This window comes from Phocoena sinus, chromosome 2 (genome assembly GCF_008692025.1).
Source record: "Phocoena sinus isolate mPhoSin1 chromosome 2, mPhoSin1.pri, whole genome shotgun sequence".
In the NCBI taxonomy this organism is placed as follows: domain Eukaryota; kingdom Metazoa; phylum Chordata; class Mammalia; order Artiodactyla; family Phocoenidae; genus Phocoena; species Phocoena sinus.
Window position 1 is genome coordinate 89,324,535 of NC_045764.1, and position 19,603 is coordinate 89,344,137.

General features: G+C 38.7%; 1 protein-coding gene across 2 annotated transcripts in view; it reads left to right on the forward strand.

Annotated features, from left to right (window-relative positions):
* The window catches only part of SLC30A4 (solute carrier family 30 member 4), a 30,935-nt gene extending 25,171 nt beyond the window's left edge, over positions 1–5,764 (forward strand). For both annotated transcript variants that reach the window (XM_032621271.1, XM_032621270.1), the window contains exons 7-8: positions 292–426; positions 1,043–5,764. In XM_032621271.1, the coding sequence (XP_032477162.1) occupies positions 292–426; positions 1,043–1,197 (290 nt within the window). In that variant the 3' untranslated portion in view covers positions 1,198–5,764. The remainder of the gene's footprint in view (positions 1–291; positions 427–1,042) is intronic.
* Positions 5,765–19,603: the final 13,839 nt, after the last annotated feature.

The following is a 19,603-nucleotide window of genomic DNA, read 5'->3' on the forward strand; positions in this document are numbered from 1 at the left end:
TTCGTTTTTCTTTTTTGTCTATCCTAGCTTGTTTATTAGATGAAGTCATCTGGTTTGAGTGACATTTCTTTTTAGTGAGAATGAACATTTTCTAAGTATTTATTAACCTCTTGTATATATCCTGCTATATGTGTGCATAGTTTATCTTAAAGTTTTAATATATTTTAAAGTGTTCATTTAAACTGAATTTGGTAAAGCCATTTGGTTTCTTTTTTTAAAAAATGTCCTATTAGTAATATATAAATTTTTTCTCAAAATAACCTTTACTTATAAATGATACATTCTGAATAGGTGTACCAAGCCATTTGAATGTAGACTATATCAAAGAAGCTTTGATGAAAATAGAAGATGTATATTCAGTGGAAGATTTAAATATCTGGTCTCTCACTTCAGGAAAACCTACTGCCATAGTACACATACAGCTAAGTATGTTGCTGACGGTGAATGCTGGGGTTGGTGGACTTCTATCTTCGGAATTAAACATCTGTGCTTATGATTAAATAGGAAGACTTTTCTGATGGAAAGATATGTTTTAAGGGAAGGGTGAGGCTCTTCAGAACGTGAGTTGCAGGTCAATTTATTGTTGGCAGAGCAATAATTTTCTGTCTCTTTGATGAGATATTACAAATTGATTTTTTCCCTTCAGATAAAAGGCACAAAGTATATTTACCATGTTTTTTCTATATAAGAAAAGCTAAACTCTATGTTTTTATTTCTTTAAATCATTTCACAGCTTTTTATTTTTTTATCAAAATAATACATGCATATGGTTTATTTTAAAAACTACAAAAGATGAAAGACTTGTAATTGATGTCTAGTATTTTTTCTCTACCCGAGAGTGGAATAGAGAGATTGGAATAATGAGAAGTCATTCTGGCTTTGTAAACTGAAATACTTCTCTAACAGAATAGCTTCAAGAGGGTAGAAATCAAACTAATAAAAATCTGTTCACAGTATAATAAGATTGTTTTTGCCCTTTGTCTTGTTCACTAATGTGTAACTGTATACAATGAATAGTAATGATATTTTCTTGACCTTGCAGTTCCTGGAAGTTCATCTAAATGGGAGGAAGTACAGTCCAAAGCAAAGCATTTATTATTGAACACGTTTGGCATGTATAAATGTACTATTCAGCTTCAGAGTTATAGGCAAGAAGTGGACAGAACTTGTGCAAACTGTCAGAGTTCCAGTCCCTAATTGTATACATTTTGGAGACTACCGCCTTATTTATCCTGCAGTCACAGATGTAAGAGCAATAAATGCACACCTAAATGAGAAATGGAATTCCTGACAGCTGTGTCAGTATCAAGCACTGGTCTCTCAAAACAGTCACTCTAGCCTGACAGTGCTACTTTCTGTTTAATGGCAAAATGAGACTTCACCATGATTTTCAGATGAAGATGTTTCTAAAACACTGTTTACAGAATGAGACATGACTCTACAGATACCTCATAGAAGACAATCCGAGACCGTACTTCATTAATTATGACAGTACATGTCTTAAAGGAAGCATCAAGAATTCAGTATTTGCATTTAAAAATCCTTTTTAAAGGCCATTTTATATCAAGCCAGTGCTGGAAAACTGAATTTTTTTATTATGTAATCTTGAACCCAGCTTCTGGAATTTGACACCCAGCTCTCTTTTTACCAAAATTATTTCTCAGCAGATTTCAGAAAGTACTACTAATTATCCAGAGAGTGGAATAAGCATGTATTCCTAGAGTTTCAGAAATGTTTGATTTCACAAATAAGTCTTAATCTTACTGTTAACAATTTGTAATCAACTTTTTCCAGACGTTACAGGGTTTTGAATCTCAAAGTTAGCATTTTTGGTTATTTGTAACCTTATCAGAACCAAATCTTTACATATTGTGGTCACTGTCATTAAATTGTTTAGGAAATATTTTCAATATTATTCTGAATAGCAGAAGTTAATCATAAACTCAAATTACTATATGATAATTTAAAACAAAATATGGGAGTGAGGATGGGGTGTGGAGTTTCAGATTTAAGTCTTCCCGAAATCACTTGTTGTTCATGGAATTATTTTAAGAACAGCAAGAGACTGCAAAAGGTAAACAACGATCCTCTGTCCTTTTAAGAACTGCTTTACCTTTTGTACAGAAAGTTTGCTTGGTACCTTGCTTCCTTCCTGCTTCCATACCAGTTAATCTGTGTGAGCCCTTTCAGGGTAAAACTCTGGGAAGCTAAGGTTCAGTGTGCCCTTCACCTCTCATGTGTAGATTAACCACATTCCTCCAGAGAATTTTGGCTGGATGATATGGATTAGGGATTCTCCATGGAATCCAGAAACCCTAGGATGTAATTTTGAAGTTTTTCCAATAATAATACCTTAACAGAAACTCCCAGAGGGATTGGGGCAAGATATTACTCTGAGAAAACAAAATTTTCAAGGGTTTTTGACCTTGTGTGTGTATTTTTTAAAGCAGGGGAATGGGGATGGACATGAAATCTGTGTTGTAGGGAGGCCAAGCATAAAAGTTTTCAGAGCAAATGCAACTAATTGGTAACAATTGTGTTAAAGAGGCAGCTGTGAATATTCATGTTTCATTTTGCAACTGTTGGTTTTGAGATTATCTTTATGCACATTAGAAATCCATTTTCAAGAAGAACAGTTTCTTATCCCAAGAATGGATATGGTTCTTTGACTCCTCAGAACCAGAGTAGAGTGTACTAGACAAGTTGTGAACTGAAATCCCAGGTGGGCATGCAGTTGACTTCTGATATAAATGAAGAATAGGAAACAGATTTTATCTTCCTACCAAGAAACTCACTATGTGATAAACCTAAGATAAAACCTAGATTTACCTTAAAATTTATTGAGTTGATGGTATCCAATAAAAGGGTTGATGAGGATTAATGGCTCCTTATAAAACCCAGTGTCTGTTGAATTGAATTGAAAATTCACTTTATGGGATTCTTACTGTGAATCTATTTAAAATAATGCTTTGAATTTTTCAAAAATTTCAGTAGCATATAAACTGTTTAAATCAAAATAAATATAAAATTAAAATACAGAGGGCAAGTAAGAATAAATGAGAGGCATTTCAGTGGACATCTGGGTATTTATGGACTTTGAGTACCTAGCAAGAGAAATGAAAAGAATATGCATTATATATGCTAATTATGCTAATGGATTTTCCCATATTTGCTAATTGTTCCTCATATCTATGGAGCTTGTTTCTTGTAAACTTTCCTTTATCTTAAATAGCTATATATGACTTTTCATAATGACCCATTCCTTGGAAAGTTATTTGATGAAACAGTCTAAAATCCATTTGAGGATTGAAAGGATCCTCTTGTAAAATGCAGAAACACTGAAAACTTGTGTAAATTTTAATTATAGTGTTCTCCTTAAAGTGAGGTACACATGAAGTTTCCTGTGCTTTACTTTTTGTAGCAAAGACTATAGACTTTGTACTTGTACTCCACTGGGTCTGTAAGATTTGAGGATTGATAGATTTAACTTTTTGTAACTTCACAAGACCCACAGAGAGGGATGTGAACTTAGCAGATACGACCAGGAACTGCACAGCTGGTCTGTCCTTCACCTGCTTAGTTACAGCCCTAAGTTACACTCCTCAGCCAGCCCTCAGAAAGGGCTTTCCATTGTCCTGGGAAAGGCAGTGGCTGTTTGTATAAATACCAAGCATTGTTAATTTTGCACGGAAAACATCACAACATAAAAACTGGGCAGTTCTTCATTGCAATGTATTTCAGTTAACATTTGCAAATAATCAGAGTTACTTGTGTATATAACCTGTGTTTCACAGCTCTGGCCAGATGCAGCATTTTGATTTATTTTAGGAAAAAGACCTATTGTTTCATTAATGACCATGCTGCTTTAGAAATATAATGTGGGGAATGCAATTGAGTAAGGCATATTTCAGAAGGCTTTGAAATGCAGAACCAGTAGTGCTTGTAATTCCTCCATTTACATTTTCCATTAGCTATTTCTTGTGTAATGTGAGCCCAGATTTTCACAACTTGCAGCTCCCATCAGTATTATTTGCCAAATCACTGGATTTCTTATTTTACTGTTTTCAAGTTTGGGTGCTTTGTTCCCATTTTTCTAAAACTAGTTTTCTGCTCTTAGGAGTCTCAATGTTCTGGTTCTGTCTCTTGAACCCAGGTGTCCTCACCGACAGTGTTTGTCTTTAGTAGAATTTTCCCAGAATAGACTCAGGCAGGATCAGATACTTGAGCTTCCCTTTCATTTTAATGTGAGGAAAAACCATCTTTCAGAGACAAAGCACCACTTATAAATGTGTTTCTGGGTAGGGAAGAACCTTGTTTTAAACAGCTGGTTGTTCCTGATCCAGATTTCTCTGCATGCTGGGCTCTATAGCGTAAGTGTGGTAGAAGTGGATGCACTATACAACAAACAGCAAGCCAAGACCACTGCTGATAAGACTCGGGGTTGTGTTTCTCAAACCACCACTCTTACTACTTAAGAAGAGAGAAGAATTCACTTCTGAAACAAGCACAGTTAGCTAAATTTATTTTCTTCTTATGTGTTTATATTAATTGGTTCACCGTAATGAATAAGGCGTTCTTACAGAATTTGAGCCCCTTTGGAATAAGGTTTTAGGCACTTTTGCTGTTGCCTCTACCGTACATACAGTAAATTTAAAGGAATGTGTTCATAGATACAAGATTAGTTCATTGGGCTCAGTTTGTCTTTGAGCCAAACTTCACTTTTGAGCCTGTTGGGTATTAGTCACAAATGAAGAGTGGCACCTCGCTATATGCTGTGTTGAGGGGAGGCCAGCCTGATCCCCGAATTGCTGATTAAGCTTAATGTCTCTATAACCAAAATACCATTTGCAAACCCTGGCTACAGATCTATCCTGTGAATCCCACCAGACAGAGCTTCAGATTTATGTTAACAGATCGCTAGCCAGGGATATTATGATGTTGATAGGAGCACGCAAATTGGAGAGAAGAATTGTTGTGAGAGTTCCTCGGTGTTGAATTGTGTGTGTGCAACTGGGTTACACATTCGGGCCAGCCTGTCATTGAATTCTTGCTTACAAAAGGTTTAACCCGTTCTTCCAGTCATGTGGTGAGGACCAACAAACATTTTCTGAGTTTTGGTAAGATTGGAAAACATTATGGAGACTTTCCCAGTTAAACCTGTGACAGTGTCAATTTAAATATTGCGATTAAGTATACTACGAAATAACTGCAACACAAAATTGAAATGTGCCAGTATGTCAGCTTTGCACCTGAAAAATAATGTATATTTGGAAAGCTTATGCTTCTCTAAATAAATGTATGTTAATAAGTAAGCCATATCACAGTTTAAGAAATTGTATATACTTTTCCATATACACCTTCAGAAACTAGGTATTTTGCATAATGATTGATTTTAGAAAGATTTTGAAGCTGGAGTTTGTCCATGTAATTTAAGATCGAAGTACAGTATATGTATATGTACTGTATTTGCAATTTTCAAATTGTAATTTCCTATACATTTATTAAATAAAGTATTGTTTTGCCATGTGGTTTATTAAAAAATGAAAGTGTATGTTGCCTTAAATTTCTAGGCTTTTTAAATTGAATAAATAATCATAATAGGCCTTAAAAGATAATCTTCTTAGAAAGAAAAGCATTGGAAAATAGATTTTAACCTATCTAGTTTTATTTATTTATTTTTAATTAATTAATTTTTTGGCTGCATTGGGTCTTCATTGCTGCGCGTGGGCTTTCTCTAGTTGGGGCGAGTAGGGGCTACTCTTTGTTGCGGTGCACGGGCTTCTCATCGCGGTGGCTTCTTCTGTTGTGGAGCGTGGGCTCTAGGCACGCGGGCTTCAGTAGTTCTGGCACGCGGGCTCAGTAGTTCTGGCACGCGGGCTCAGTAGTTGTGACGCACGGGCTTAGTGGCTCCGCGGCATGTGAGATCTTCCCAGACCAGGGCTCGATCCCGTGTCCCCTACCTTGGCAGGCGGATTCTTAACCACTGCGCCACCAGGGAATTCCCCCTATCTAGTTGCATAATCTCTGATTGTAATGCCTTTTAGATGTTTAAGAAATAACATCTTCCAGATAGGATAAAAGAGAGATTAGAAGAACCTTTACTTTTTATATCAGTCACTTTTAATGTCCCTGCAGCCCCAGCAACAGTGGCAGACAGGAAAGAAAGAGGCCCTAGCGGGAGTGAGTTTGGTGAGGACCATCGGGAAGTGTGAGCGTTGCGACCTGAGGAGCCTCCAACGGTGCAGACCAGGGGTCGGCGGCACGCCTCACAGGCCCGTCTGCCAGCCTGTTTGTATGGCCCAAAGAGCTGAGGGTGGTTTTCTCATTTTTTTAATGGTTAAAAAAATCAGAATAATAATATTTCATGAGGTGAAAATTATGTAAACTTTAAATTTCAGTGTCTGTAAATAAACTCACTGAACCCATCCACACGCATTCAACCATGGCTGCTCTCTCATGCTGCAAAATTGAGTAGTTGTGACAAATATAAGATATTTACTATCTGTCCCTTTATAGAAAAAGTTTGCTGGCCTCTGGTGTACCCTATTGTACCATTTTAGGGCCATAACAGCATAAATGGATGCAGCAAGCTCTTGTAGAGCCCCCTTGGAAGTTTCTGTGACTGGTTGATCTGACGGCTACCCAAGTCACCAAAAGGTCTTCTCCTCCCTTTACCTTTTTTCTTTTCTTTATCCGCCTTGGAGTTTGGGGCCGAAATATAGGGAAAGAGTAGCAAGATTTCAAATATTACCTACGTACCATATGTTCTATGTAATGTTCAGCAGCTAAGCCATTTTATACCCAGAGCACCATGATCACCAGCATCATTTAAGAATATTCTTCGGGACTTCCCCGGTGGTCCAGTGGGTAAGACTCGGAGCTCCCAATGCACGGGGCCCAGGTTCGATCCCTGGTCGGGAAACTAGATCCCTGGTCGGAAAACATGCCGCAACTAAGACCCTATGCAGACTAAATAAATAAATAAAGTATTTCTTAAAAAACTTTTTCAACGTAAAGCTTATTCACCTGAATTTTTAAATTTCTCACTTAAGTTATGACAAAAAAATGAAGGAAATAAAAATGTATATATGTTGAATACCTTATGTAGTTGGTGCCAACTGGGAGTTCACAAACAAAAAACATTTTATCTGCTAAGTAAATTGAAAATTGGCTGTCTTTTAAAAGAGTATGTTCTTTAGAGTTTTCCAGTTACCTAGCTAGTAAAAGACAACTATTTTTGAAAACAGTAATAAATACAGTTTTAGATAAGTTATACTAGTAAATACTGATATGTTACATATTCTTTGTGATTATATACCTAGCTCTATTTGGTTTTGATGTGTTATATTTTGGGGTCCATGTCAGATGCTAAAACAAATCCTAATCTGGGCTACCAGCCATACAAACTCTTTTTATGCTAAACTTTCAGCTTTATTTAATATATTAGAATAAGATTTTTTATTATAATTCAGTTCCAACTATGATCTATTATAATTGCTATAAGCTGTGAAATAAACTAAGCATAAATAGGAATTACGAAGCCTTAGGACATCTCTATGTGAATCGTGTTTAAGATTAAGATGTTTAAACCTCCTAAGATTATAAGGTTCAGTGAAATATAACCAAAGATGTCATTTTCAAGCAGCACTCTGGTTTAAGGCTCTCATGTAACTTTTACAGAATGTAAACTGTAAAGTTTGGCCTGTGGGTATTACCCAATAAACATGAAGATGATACTTTGTAAGTTACCAGATAGCTTCGATGTCTCCTGTCCTGGACTTTTCAAAGACTTATTCTGGTTTGATTTTAAATTCCTATTGTCTGTGTTTCACTTGCCCGTTTCTGCACATTGGTTTGTGGGTTGTTGTTGTGGGTTGTTTTTGTTTTTTCTTTTTTAATTTTTTAAATTATTTTTAACATCTTTATTGGAGTATAATTGCTTTACATTGTTGCTGCTGTATAACAAAGTGAATCAGCTATACGTATACACATAACCCCATATCCCCTACCTCTTGTGTCTTCCTCCCTCCCTCCCTATCCCACCCTTCTAGGTGGTCACAAAGCACCAAGCTAATCTCCCTGTACTATGCAGCTGCTTCCCACTAGTTATCTATTTCACATTTGGTAGTGATATATATATATATCCATGCCACTCTCTCACTTCGTCTCAGCTTACCCTGCCCCCTCCCCGTGTCCTCAGGTCCACTCTCTATGTCTACATCTTTATTCCTGTCCTGCCCCTAGGTTCTTCAGAACCATTATTTTATTTTTAGATTCCATATATATGTGTTAGCATACATTATTTGTTTTTCTCTTTCTGCCTTACTTTACTCTGTATGACAGTCTCTAGGTCCATTCACCTCACTACAAATAACTCAATTTCATTTATTTTTATGGCTGAGTAATATTCTATTGTATATATGTGTCACATCTTCTTTATCCAATCATCTGTCGATGGACACTTAGGTTGCTTCCATGTCCTGGCTATTGTAAATAGTGCTGCAATGAACATTTTGGTACATGACTCTTTTTGAATTATGGTTTTCTCAGGGTATATGCCCAGGAGTGGGATTGCTGGGTCATGTGGTAGTTCTATTTTTAGTTTTTTAAGGAACCTCCATACTGTTCTCCATAGTGGCTGTATCAATTTATATTCCCACCAGCAGTGCAAGAGGGTTCCCTTTTCTCCACCCCCTCTCCAGCATATACTGTTTGTAGATTTTTGATGATGGCCACTCTGACCAGTGTGAGGTGATACCTCATTGTACTTTTGATTTGCATTTCTCTAATGATTAGTGATGTTGAGCATCTTTTCATGTGTTTGTTGGCAATTTGTATATCTTCTTTGGAGAAATGTCTATTTAGGTCTTCTGCCCAGTTTTGCATTGGGTTGCTTGTTGTTTTGATATTGAGCTGCAGAGCTGCTTGTATATTTTGGAGATTAATCCTTTGTCAATTGCTTCGTTTGCAAATATTTTCTCCCATTCTGAGGGTTGTCTATTTGTCTTGTTTATTGTTTCCTTTACTGTGCAAAAGCTTTTACGTTTCATTAGGTCCCATTTGTTTATTTTTGTTTTTATTTCCATTTCTCTAGGAGGTGGGTCAAAAAGGATCTTGCTGTGATTTATGTCATAAAGTGTTCTGCCTATGTTTTTCTCTAAGAGTTTTATAGTGTCTGACCTTACATTTAGGTCTTTATTCCATTATGAGTTTATTTTTGTGTACAGTGTTAAGGAGTGTTCTAATTTCATTCTTTTACATGTAGCTGTCCAGTTTTCCCAGCACCACTTATTGAAGATGCTGTCTTTTCTCCATTGTATATTCTTCGCTCCTTTATCAAATTTAAGGTGACCATATGTGCGTGAGTTTATCTCTGATTCCGCCAGCTCCATTTTTCTTTCTCAAGATTGTTTTGGCTATTCGGGGTCTTTTGTGTTTCCCTACAAATTGTGACATTTTTGTTCTAATTCTGTGAAAAATGCCATTGTTAGTTTGATAGGGATTGCACTGAATCTGTAGATTGCTTTGGGTAGTAGAGTCATTTTCACAATGTTGATTCTTCCAGTCCAAGAACATGGTATATCTCTCCATCTGTTTGTATCATCTTGTCTTTGTATCATCAGTGTCTTATAGTTTTCTGCATACAGGTCTTTTGTCTCCCTTTGTAGGTTTATTCCTAGGTATTTTATTCTTTTTGTTGCAATGGTAAGTGGGAGTGTTTCCTTAATTTCTCTTTCAGATTTTTCATCATTAGTGTATAGGAATGCAAGAGATTTCTGTGCATTCCTTCTGTGCATACATTAAATTTGTATCCTGCTACTTTACCAGATTCATTGATTAGCTCCAGTAGTTTTCTGGTAGCATCTTTAGGATTTTCTATATATAGTATCATGTCATCTGCAAACTGACAGTTTTACTTCTTCTTTTCCGATTTGTATTCCTTTTATTTCTTTTTCATCTCTGATTACTATGGCTAAAACTTCCAAAACTGTGTTGAATAATAGTGGTGAGTGTAGGCCACCTTGTCTTGTTCCTGATCTTAGTGGAAATGGTTTCAATATTTCCCATTGAGAATGATGTTGGCTGTGGGTTTGTCATATATGGCCTTTACTATGTTGAGGTAAGTTCCCTCTATGCCTGCCCTCTGGAGAGTTTTTTCATAAATGGGTGTTGAATTTTGTCAAAAGATTTTTCTGCATCTATTGAGATTATCATATGGTTTTTAATCCTTCAGTTTGTTAATACGGAGTATGACATTCATTTATTTGTGTATATCGAAGAATCCTTGCATTCCTGGGATAAACCCCACTTAATCATGGTGTATGATCCTTTTAATGTGCTGCTGGATTCTGTTTGCTAGTATTTTGTTGAGGATTCTTGCATCTATGTTCATCAGTGATATTGGCCTATAGTTTTCTTTTTTTGTAACATCATTGTCTGGTTTTGGTATCAGGGTGATGGTAGCCTCAAAGAATGAGTTTGGGAGTGTTCCTCCCTCTGCTGTATTTTGGAAGAGTTTGAGAATGATAGGTGTTGGCTCTTCTCTAAATGCTTGATAGAATTTGCCTGTGAAGCCATCTAGTCCTGGGCTTTTGTTTACTGGAAGATTTTTAATCACAGTCTCAATTTCAGTGCTTATGATTGGTCTGTTTATATTTTCTATTTCTTCCTGGTTCAGTCTCGGAAGTTTGTGCTTTTCTAAGAATTTGTCCATTTCTCCTAGGTTGTCCATTTTATTGGCATATACTTGCTCGTAGTAATCTCTCATGATCCTTTGTATTTATGCAGTGTCAGTTGTTACTTCTTTTTCATTTCTAATTCTGTGGATTTGAGTCTTCTGCCTTTTTTTCTTGATGAATCTGGCTAATGGTTTATCAATTTTGTTTATCTTCTCAAAGAACCAGCTTTTAGTTTTATTGTTCTTTGCTATTGTTTCCTTCATTTCTTTTTCATTTCTTTCTGATCTGATCTTTATGATTTCTTTCCTTCTGCTAACTTTGGGGTTTTTTTGTTCTTTCTCTGATTGCTTTAGGTGTAAGGTTAGGTTGTTTATTTGAGATGTTTCTTGTTTCTTGAGGTAGGATTTTATTGCTATGAACTTCCCTCGTAGAGCTGCTTTTGCTGCATCCCATAGGTTTGGGGTCATCATATTTTCATAGTCATTTGTTTCTATGAATTTTTTGATTTTATCTTTGATTTCTTCAGTGATCTCTTGGTTATTTAGTAGTGTATTGTTTAGCCTCCCTGTGTTTGTATTTTTTACAGATTTTTTTCCTGTAATTGATATCTAGTCTCATAGCGTTGTAGTCAGAAAAGATACTTGATACGATTTCAATTTTCTTTAATTTACCAAGGCTTGATTTGTGACCCAAGATGTGCTCTGTCCTGGAGAATGTTCCATGAGCACTTGAGAAAAAGTGTATTCTGTTGTTTTTGGATGGAATGTCCTATAAATATCAATTAAGTCCATCTTGTTTCATTTAAAGCTTGTGTTTCCTTATTTATTTTCATTCTGGATGATCTGTCCATTGGTGAAAGTGGGGTGTTAAAGTCCCCTACTATGATTGTGTTACTTTCGATTTCCCCTTTTATGGCTGTTAGCATTTGCCTTATGTACTGAGGTGCTCCTATGTTGGGTGCATAAATATTTACAATTATTATATCTTTTTCCTGGATTGATCTCTTGATCATTATGTAGCGTCCTTCTTTGTCTCTTGTCTCTATTTTAAAGTCTATTTTGTCTGATATGAGAATGTTACTCCATACTCCATGGAGAATGCTACTCCAGCTTTCTTTTGGTTTCCATTTGCATGGAATACCTTTTTCTATCCTCTCACTTTTAATCTGTATGTTTCCTTAGGTCTGAAATGAGTCTCTTGTAGACAGCATATATATAGGTCTTGCTTTTGTATCCATTCAGCCAGTCTGTGTCTTTTGGGTGGAGCATTTAATCCATTTACATTTAAGGTAATTATTGATATGTATGTTCCTATTATCATTTTCTTAATTGTTTTGGGTTTGTTTTTGTAGGTCTTTTCCTTCTCTTGTGTTTCCTGCCTAGAGAAGTTCCTTTAGCATTTGTTGTAAAGGTAGTTTGGTGGTGCTGAATTCTCTTAACTTTTGCTCGTCTGTAAAGGTTTTAATTTCTCCGTTGAATCTGAATGAGATCCTTGCTGGGTAGAGTAATCTTGGTTGTAGGTTTTTCCCTTTCATCACTTTAAATATGTCCTGCCACTCCCTTCTGGCTTGCAGAATTTTTGCTGAAAGATCAGCTGTTAACCTTAATGGGATTCCCTTGTATGTTATTTGTTGATTTTCCCTTGCTACTTTCAATATTTTTCCTTTGTATTTAATATTTTATACTTTGATTAATATGTGTCTGGCGTGTTTCTCCTTGGATTTATCCTGTATGGGCCTCTCTGTGCTTCCTGGACTTGATTAACTATTTCCTTTCCCATATTAGGGAAGTTTTCAACCATAATCTCTTCAAATATTTTCTCAGTCCCTTTCTTTTCTCTTCTTTTTCTGGGACCCCTGTAATTTGAATGTTTGTGCATTTAATGTTGTCCCAGAGGTCCCTGAGACTGTCCTCAATTCTTTTCATTCTTTTTTCTTTATTCTTCTCTGCGGTAGTTATTTCCACTATTTTATCTTCCAGATCACTTATCCATTCTTCTGCCACAGTTATTCTGCTATTGATTCCTTCTAGAGAATTTTTAATTTCATTTATTATGTTGTTCATCATTGTTTGTTTGCTCTTTACTTCTTCTAGGTCCTTGTTAAATGTTTCTTGTATTTTCTCCATTCTATTTACAAGATTTTGGATCATCTTTACTACCATTACTCTGAATTCTTTTTCAGGTAGACTGCCCATTTCCTCTTCATTTGTTTGGTCTGGTGGGTTTTTACCTTGTTCCTTCATCTGCTGCGTATTTCTCTGTCTTCTCATTTTGTTTAACTTACTGTGTTTGGAGTCTCCTTTTCACAGGTTGCAGATTCATAGTTCCGTTGTTTTTGGTGTCTGCCCCCAGTGGGTAAGGTTGATTTAGTGTAGGCTTCCTGGTGGAGGGGACTGCTGCCTGTGTTCTGGTGGATGAGGCTGGATCTTGTCTTTCTGGTGGGTAGGACCATGTCTGGTGGTGTGTTTTGGGATGTCTGTGAACTTAGTATGGTTTTAGGCAGCCTCTCTGCTAATGGGTGGTGTTGTGTTCCTGTCTTGCTAGTTGTTTGGCATGGGGTGTCCAGCACTGTAGCTTGCTGGTTGTGGAGTGGAGCTGGGTCTTAGCGTTGAGACGGAGATATCTGGGAGAGCTTTCTCCAATTGATATTACATGGGGCCAGGAGGTCTCTGTTTGTCCAGTGTCCTGAACTTGGCTCTCCCACCTCAGAGGCTCAGGCCTGACACCCTGCCGGAGCACCAAGACCTTGTCAGCCACACAGTAGTGAATGTGGCGTTCTCCATTATGAAGTCAGATTACGAGGGTCTACAATAGCTGTTCAGCTAGAACAGGCTGACTTGGTAGCACTTTGTCTACGAGGCTGTCTCCAGCAGCTGGTGGCTAAAAGCGTAGGTCTCAGCATGTGCGGCCAGAATCTTAAACGTTTATATAGAGGTCTTCACTAGGTTCAGTCACGGATTCGGTACAGAAGGTCTCAAGAACACCTTACTCTCTCAAGGTTGTGTGCTTGAAACAGCTCCTAAGCCTGAGGATCTACAAGCTGCAGGAAGACGAGACAGCCGGGGGCGGCCTGAAAGCCGTGATTCTTGCCACGAACCCTGCTGCTGCCGTCGTGGAATCCGGCTTCCCCTGCTGCTCTGCAATGAGTTTTCAGTGAAGCTTTCTCTCTGTGCTGATGAGATTCATGCTACCTGAGTTGCCCAAAGCCACAGAGCTCTTAAATGTAGGGGCGGGGGTACAAACCCAGCAAACCTGGCTCCAAGGTCGGTGTCATCTCACCCTGTCTGAAGCAAGGTCCTGGAGAAACACCCCACTGTGTGTGGCAGACAGTAGGCAGGACCAATTTTTTTTTTTTTAACACTTTTGCTCACTTTAACAAAATGCTGACAGTATGGGTAGGTTTTTCTCCAAAATATATTGAGGTATTTCTTGTTGAGAGTAGGATTTTTTTAAATAGGAAACCTTTAGGGACCTCATGAAACAAGGCTAGCCCTAGAGCAAGACAGACCACCTCTGTTCCTTTGACTTTCCTAGGGTTGAGGCTCTGTCCCCACCTTCTATCACCTTTCCCCTACTTCCTTTCCAGAAGAAACTTGCTAACAGCATAAAGGTAACAGCAATATTTACCTCTGAACAGTGATTTAATTGAATGTTTGGCCTCAAACTTCGGAACTGGGGTGAAGATAAGAGTTTCCTGGACTTCCATTTACTAATTATCATATTCAACTGTGAAGGCTACAAGGCAAATCCTAGTTCCAACAGGTTTTAAATCAGTTACAGCTTGACCAGAGTTTCAGTATTATTAGAACATGAGCCTATTCCATCCTCTCTTTGCTTTTTTGTATAAGAATATTTTCCAAAGCCCAGAATATTTTTAAATCCCCTGAGACAAAGTATTACAGAATTTATAGTGTTTTAACCATTGATATATATTTGGTTTTAGAAGCATTCTCATCTTTAAGATACAATGATATTGAAATCGGGACATCTCAAAAAGTTGGTTCAACTGGTTGGAAATTTTTTTTTTTCTAGAGTAGATTGAGACTATTTCCAGATGCTGATTTTATAAGCATTCAACTAAGAATTGCTCTTTGAAGGTCACCTCCCTACCACTGAACATGTTAACGGAATAGAACACGAAACTCCTACGTATTTTTTTTTTTTTTTTTTTTGCGGTACGTGGGCCCCTCACTGTTGTGGCCTCTTCCGTTGCGGAGCACAGGCTCCGGACGCGCAGCCTCTGCAGCCAAGGCTCACAGGCCCAGCCGCTCCGTGGCATATAGGATCCTCCCGGACTGGGGCACGAACCCGTGTCCCCTGCATCAGCAGGTGGACTCTCAACCACTGCACCACCAAGGAAGCCCTATCCTACGTATTTTTAAAATTAAACAGGAAATTAAACAATATTATGTTTTTGGAGAGCATGTTGAGCCATACGGTCACCCCTATAGATAGATCACGCCCCCATTAGGGATGGCTTGAGAAACTGGCCTGAAGGATAAAGCCCATCCTCTTGGTAAAAACACACAAAATCCTTCTAATTGGTGACTGCTGACTTCTCCACCCACAGTTCCATCCTCTCCATGACTGCCATCCTACTTCCCATGCATCAGCCATACCAAACCACAGTCAACTTTTGGTTAATGGGGGAAATAATTGCTAACATGTATTGAGACCTTACTGCCCTTCAGACACTGTGCCGTGCATTTTTTATGTATTATTTAACCCTCGTGATGGTACTTTGAAGAATATTATAATATTCATTTTGCAAATGAAGAAACTGAGATCAGAAAAGTTAAAGTGACTTGCCTAAGGTCCTATAGGTAGAGCAGTAATGCAGGAATAGAAGTCACAGACAACTCTTTAATATAGTTGTAGCTAGTAAACATGTAGTACAAAAGGGATGCAATGTAGACTAATGTAGTTAAAATCACAACCAAGTTTTAATAATAGATGTATAAAAGTAATAGAAGTATAATAGTTTAGGAACATTCAACCTTATATAAGTTCATGCATGATTGGCAAAAAAAGTAGCCAAAAGTTTACTCTGTTTCTTGAGTTCTTGTTTTTTGAGGTACGAGAATGGCACTTAATAGGGTCCCAGCATGTTCCCTTCATTGGCCCTTCCTGTCCTTATTCCTCAGCCCTCACAGCCATGACTGGGAAGGGTTGGGATCCAAGCTACAGGGCTTGGACTCCTCCTGGCCTTCCCTCTGTAGCCAGCCACTCCTCTAAGGCCAGGACACTGCATTTCCCAGTCCACACCTGGTCTTGTGAGGGGGGTGGGGGCAATCCATGTTACAGTCAACATACCATGGCACCCACTGGTCACAGCAGCCCCCCAAATCTTAAGTCAATTCATGCATGGTTTGGGGGGAGGGAAGGAAGACTAAATTAAGAAGGGGCTGTGCCCACCAGTCAGCCATCACCAAGACAGGACAGAGACAAACAGCTTGGAAATGCTGCATAGAGAATGTGAACCCACAGGAAACAAAACAAATGAAAACACAAGCCTCTGGTAATTCATAGAAATTTCCAGGAAGACAATGAACTTCCCACAAGTCATGGAATTATGGGTTAAAGTTGATCTCATCTTGGTTGGGAGTGCACACAATCTAGTTGATATCTGGGTTAGTTACTAGGTAGCTCCAAACCAAATAGATGCTTTCATTGTGAGCTCACACAGAGGCAGGGACTCTGACAGGCAGCCTAGATTTCCATCCTGGCTCTCTCACCCTAAGAATTGCGGAAAGTTACTAAACTTCTCTATGCCTCAGTTTCTCCATTTGCAAAATGGGGATAATAATTGTCTCTACCTAATGTGACTTTTACGAGGATTAAATGAACCACATAAAGTATTAAGAATACACAAAGCTCAAATGTCAACTATCGTCTACAAGTTAATTTCTTCACAAATGCGCTTTTATTTATTTTTTAAAAAACACTAACTGAGCACTGCCAGTCTTGCAGCTCCCAGAACAAGACAAACTTTCTTATCCTCTTCTCCCTTGCCCTCTTCTTTACCTGAAAGATCTTTTCCCCAACTTCTTTACCTCACAGAAACCAACTCATCCTTAAAGACTCTCCTCAGGCATCACCTCCTCCAAGAAGCCTTCCTTGCCCTCCCTAAGTGAATTAGGAGCCCCTCCTCTGTGCTCACTTCCCTAATTGTGTCTCCATCACCCTGGAGAGCCACCACTGTCTGATTATGCACAAGGCCCCTGGGGTGGAACCTAGGTCTGCTCTTTGAATTTCCAGTGTTAGAGACACAGGAGGGCTGGGTGAATGTTCCCATGGTTGGAAACTATACAGTCATTAAATATCTATTTATGCACAGAAAGTTTTTAAGGAGCTCTAAGAACCCCCACTGTCAATGCTCTAACCTCTTCCCTGCAATGTAACTGAAACCCTATTGTAAAATTACTCTTCTGGAAAAATGTTCCAGATTGGCCATCTCCCAATGACAAATTGGTTTTTTCTACTTATGATATGTGTAATTATACTGCAGCCATGCAAGTATTTATGGTTTTCTTTATCTTTTTAAGATTGCAACAGAAATTAGACACTTTTCTGAAACACCCAAGACAAGTATGCAATTAACTGCAACTAAATTGGTGTTAACAGCCAGCAGTTTTTATCACTTACAGGGCCTGATGATCTCTCTTGGAGCCCAGTGGTAGGACTGAGCTGGTTCCTATCAGTTCTAGTCTTCTTGATGACAGCTTCTTTGTTTTTATAAAGGACCCTTTCTTTTTGAAAGATGAATGAATATAGTGATTATTTTCAACATGGGGGAACAGTTCAGGCTACTTTCAAAGTATCGATGGATTTTAAATCAATAATCTTAGCGTTAAAGCATGTAGCCAAGTATTCACAACTGCTCTGGATTAAGAGGCCAGAGAACGGGTTCTGATCCCAGCTTTGCTATGTGTGTCTCATCGGACAAGTTACTCTGTTTTTCTGGGCCTCAGTCTGGCTCTCTGAATAATAATAATAATAGTGGGGACTTCTCTGGTGGTCCAGTGGTTGGGACTCTGCACTTCCACTGCAGGGGAGGGGGGTTTGATCCCTGGCTGGGGAACTAAGATCCCACATGCCACGTGGCATAGCCAATAATAACAATACTTATTATTATTAATACTTAATAATACTTATTATTATTAACAATAATTATTATATTATACTTAATAATAATACTTATTATTTTTTAAAACATTGAGTGCTTAATGCTGTACACACCAGGCATTGTTCTAAAAGATTTTTCATTTGGAGTAATTAACAGTTCTAAAAGCTTTTCAAGTTTTTGAGAATCCTACCAAATAGTCCTATGAGTTATCATAACCCCAGTTTTACAGGTGAGGAAACTGAGGCAGAGAGAGGTTAAGAAATTCACCTAAGATTGACTAGTAACCTTGAGCTGGGATTCAAATCCAGGTGGTCAGGCTCCAGTGTCCATGCTGTTACCCTTTATGATGTGATTAGAGCTGTGACTGGCCTCATGGGTTATCTAGTACAGTATTGTGCTATGCTCTCTGAGGGCCCTGGGTGGCTCCCTGGGCCACAGCAAGAACCTGCCTCTGTGGGCGGCTGTGTGGGTGGGATGGATGTGGGTGAAGAGGGGCACAGCAGGAACGTACCTGCTTCATCAGTGATTGTCCAACTGGATGGACAGGTTACCTTAACTCTGCCCCCATGTCTCCCAGGATTGCCTGAGGCTTTCTAACACGTTTTGCAAATAAAGACCCCAAGGGGCTATGCTCTTACTGCCTCTTCTCTTGTATACTTTGTTGGTGAGACACTAAGGACAGACAGCATGGTGCAGTGGAAAGGAGAGGGTTTGGATCCAGCCTGCAGTCAGTTCAAATTCAGCTCTGTGAACTTAATAGCTATGTGATCTTAGCAAGGGCCTAAAAGTCTCAGCTGTGCAAGAGGATAACACCCTGGGCCTCACAGGCTTGCTTTAGGGATGAACTAAAGCACTGTACATAAAACGTCTACATGGTGCTTGATGCTCAGTAAAATGCCATCTGTTTCTTCCACTCCCAGCTCCGGGGTTGAGAAGTTGCAAGTGTCCCTGCTGGACACATATAATCAACTTAGTCTAACTCAGGCAGATTCTCTCATCAAGGGATCAATGTAAAGATGGAAAGAAACTAACGGTTATCAGAGGTTTTATGTCAGGTCATTTCATACATACCAGCTTCTCCTAACTGGGGCAAAACTGACTCTGACTTTATATCCAGGTTCACTCAGTGAGACCTTAGGTAAATTATTTGACCACTTCAGGCTCAGTTTTTTCATTGGTAAAGTGGTGGTCATAATATTACCTGACCTCATAGGACTGTTGTGAGAATTAAATGAGATGATGCATGCAAATGCTTCGTGCTCACTCAGTGGAGGCTGCAGCTTTCATTATTCCTATTTTGGTTTCCCGATCTTCCTTGGCCCCACAGAAGCTTTCCTGACACCCTAAAAACAGGTTCAAAGTCACAGACTTAAATATGCAATTAAGGTGCAGGATCTGCTTCACAAGGAAGTCACTCATAACCATCCCAGCACAGATCACACCGTCAGGTCAAGGATGACATATCTCAGCCCCTTCCTCTTCCTTCCACCAAAATCCTGTGCTTAGGGCTGCTTCTGGGGGAAGTAGCCACAGCAGACTCTGATAAGCCATGAACACAAGGACATAAAAGTTTTTAGGAAGCCTCTTGGTTCAACAAACACACACCTTCTAACTCATGGACCCAAAATAGTTTTTCTCTAGAGGGAGACCCAAGTAGAGATGTGTGTATATCATGTCCTAGTGACAGAATGAGAGCTCAGATTATGGGGAGTCCCCCTACTGTGCCCCACCATGTCCCTCAGACAAGCGCAATTAGTACTAGGACAGCATGTGTCCTCATCTCTCCCCCCAACAACAC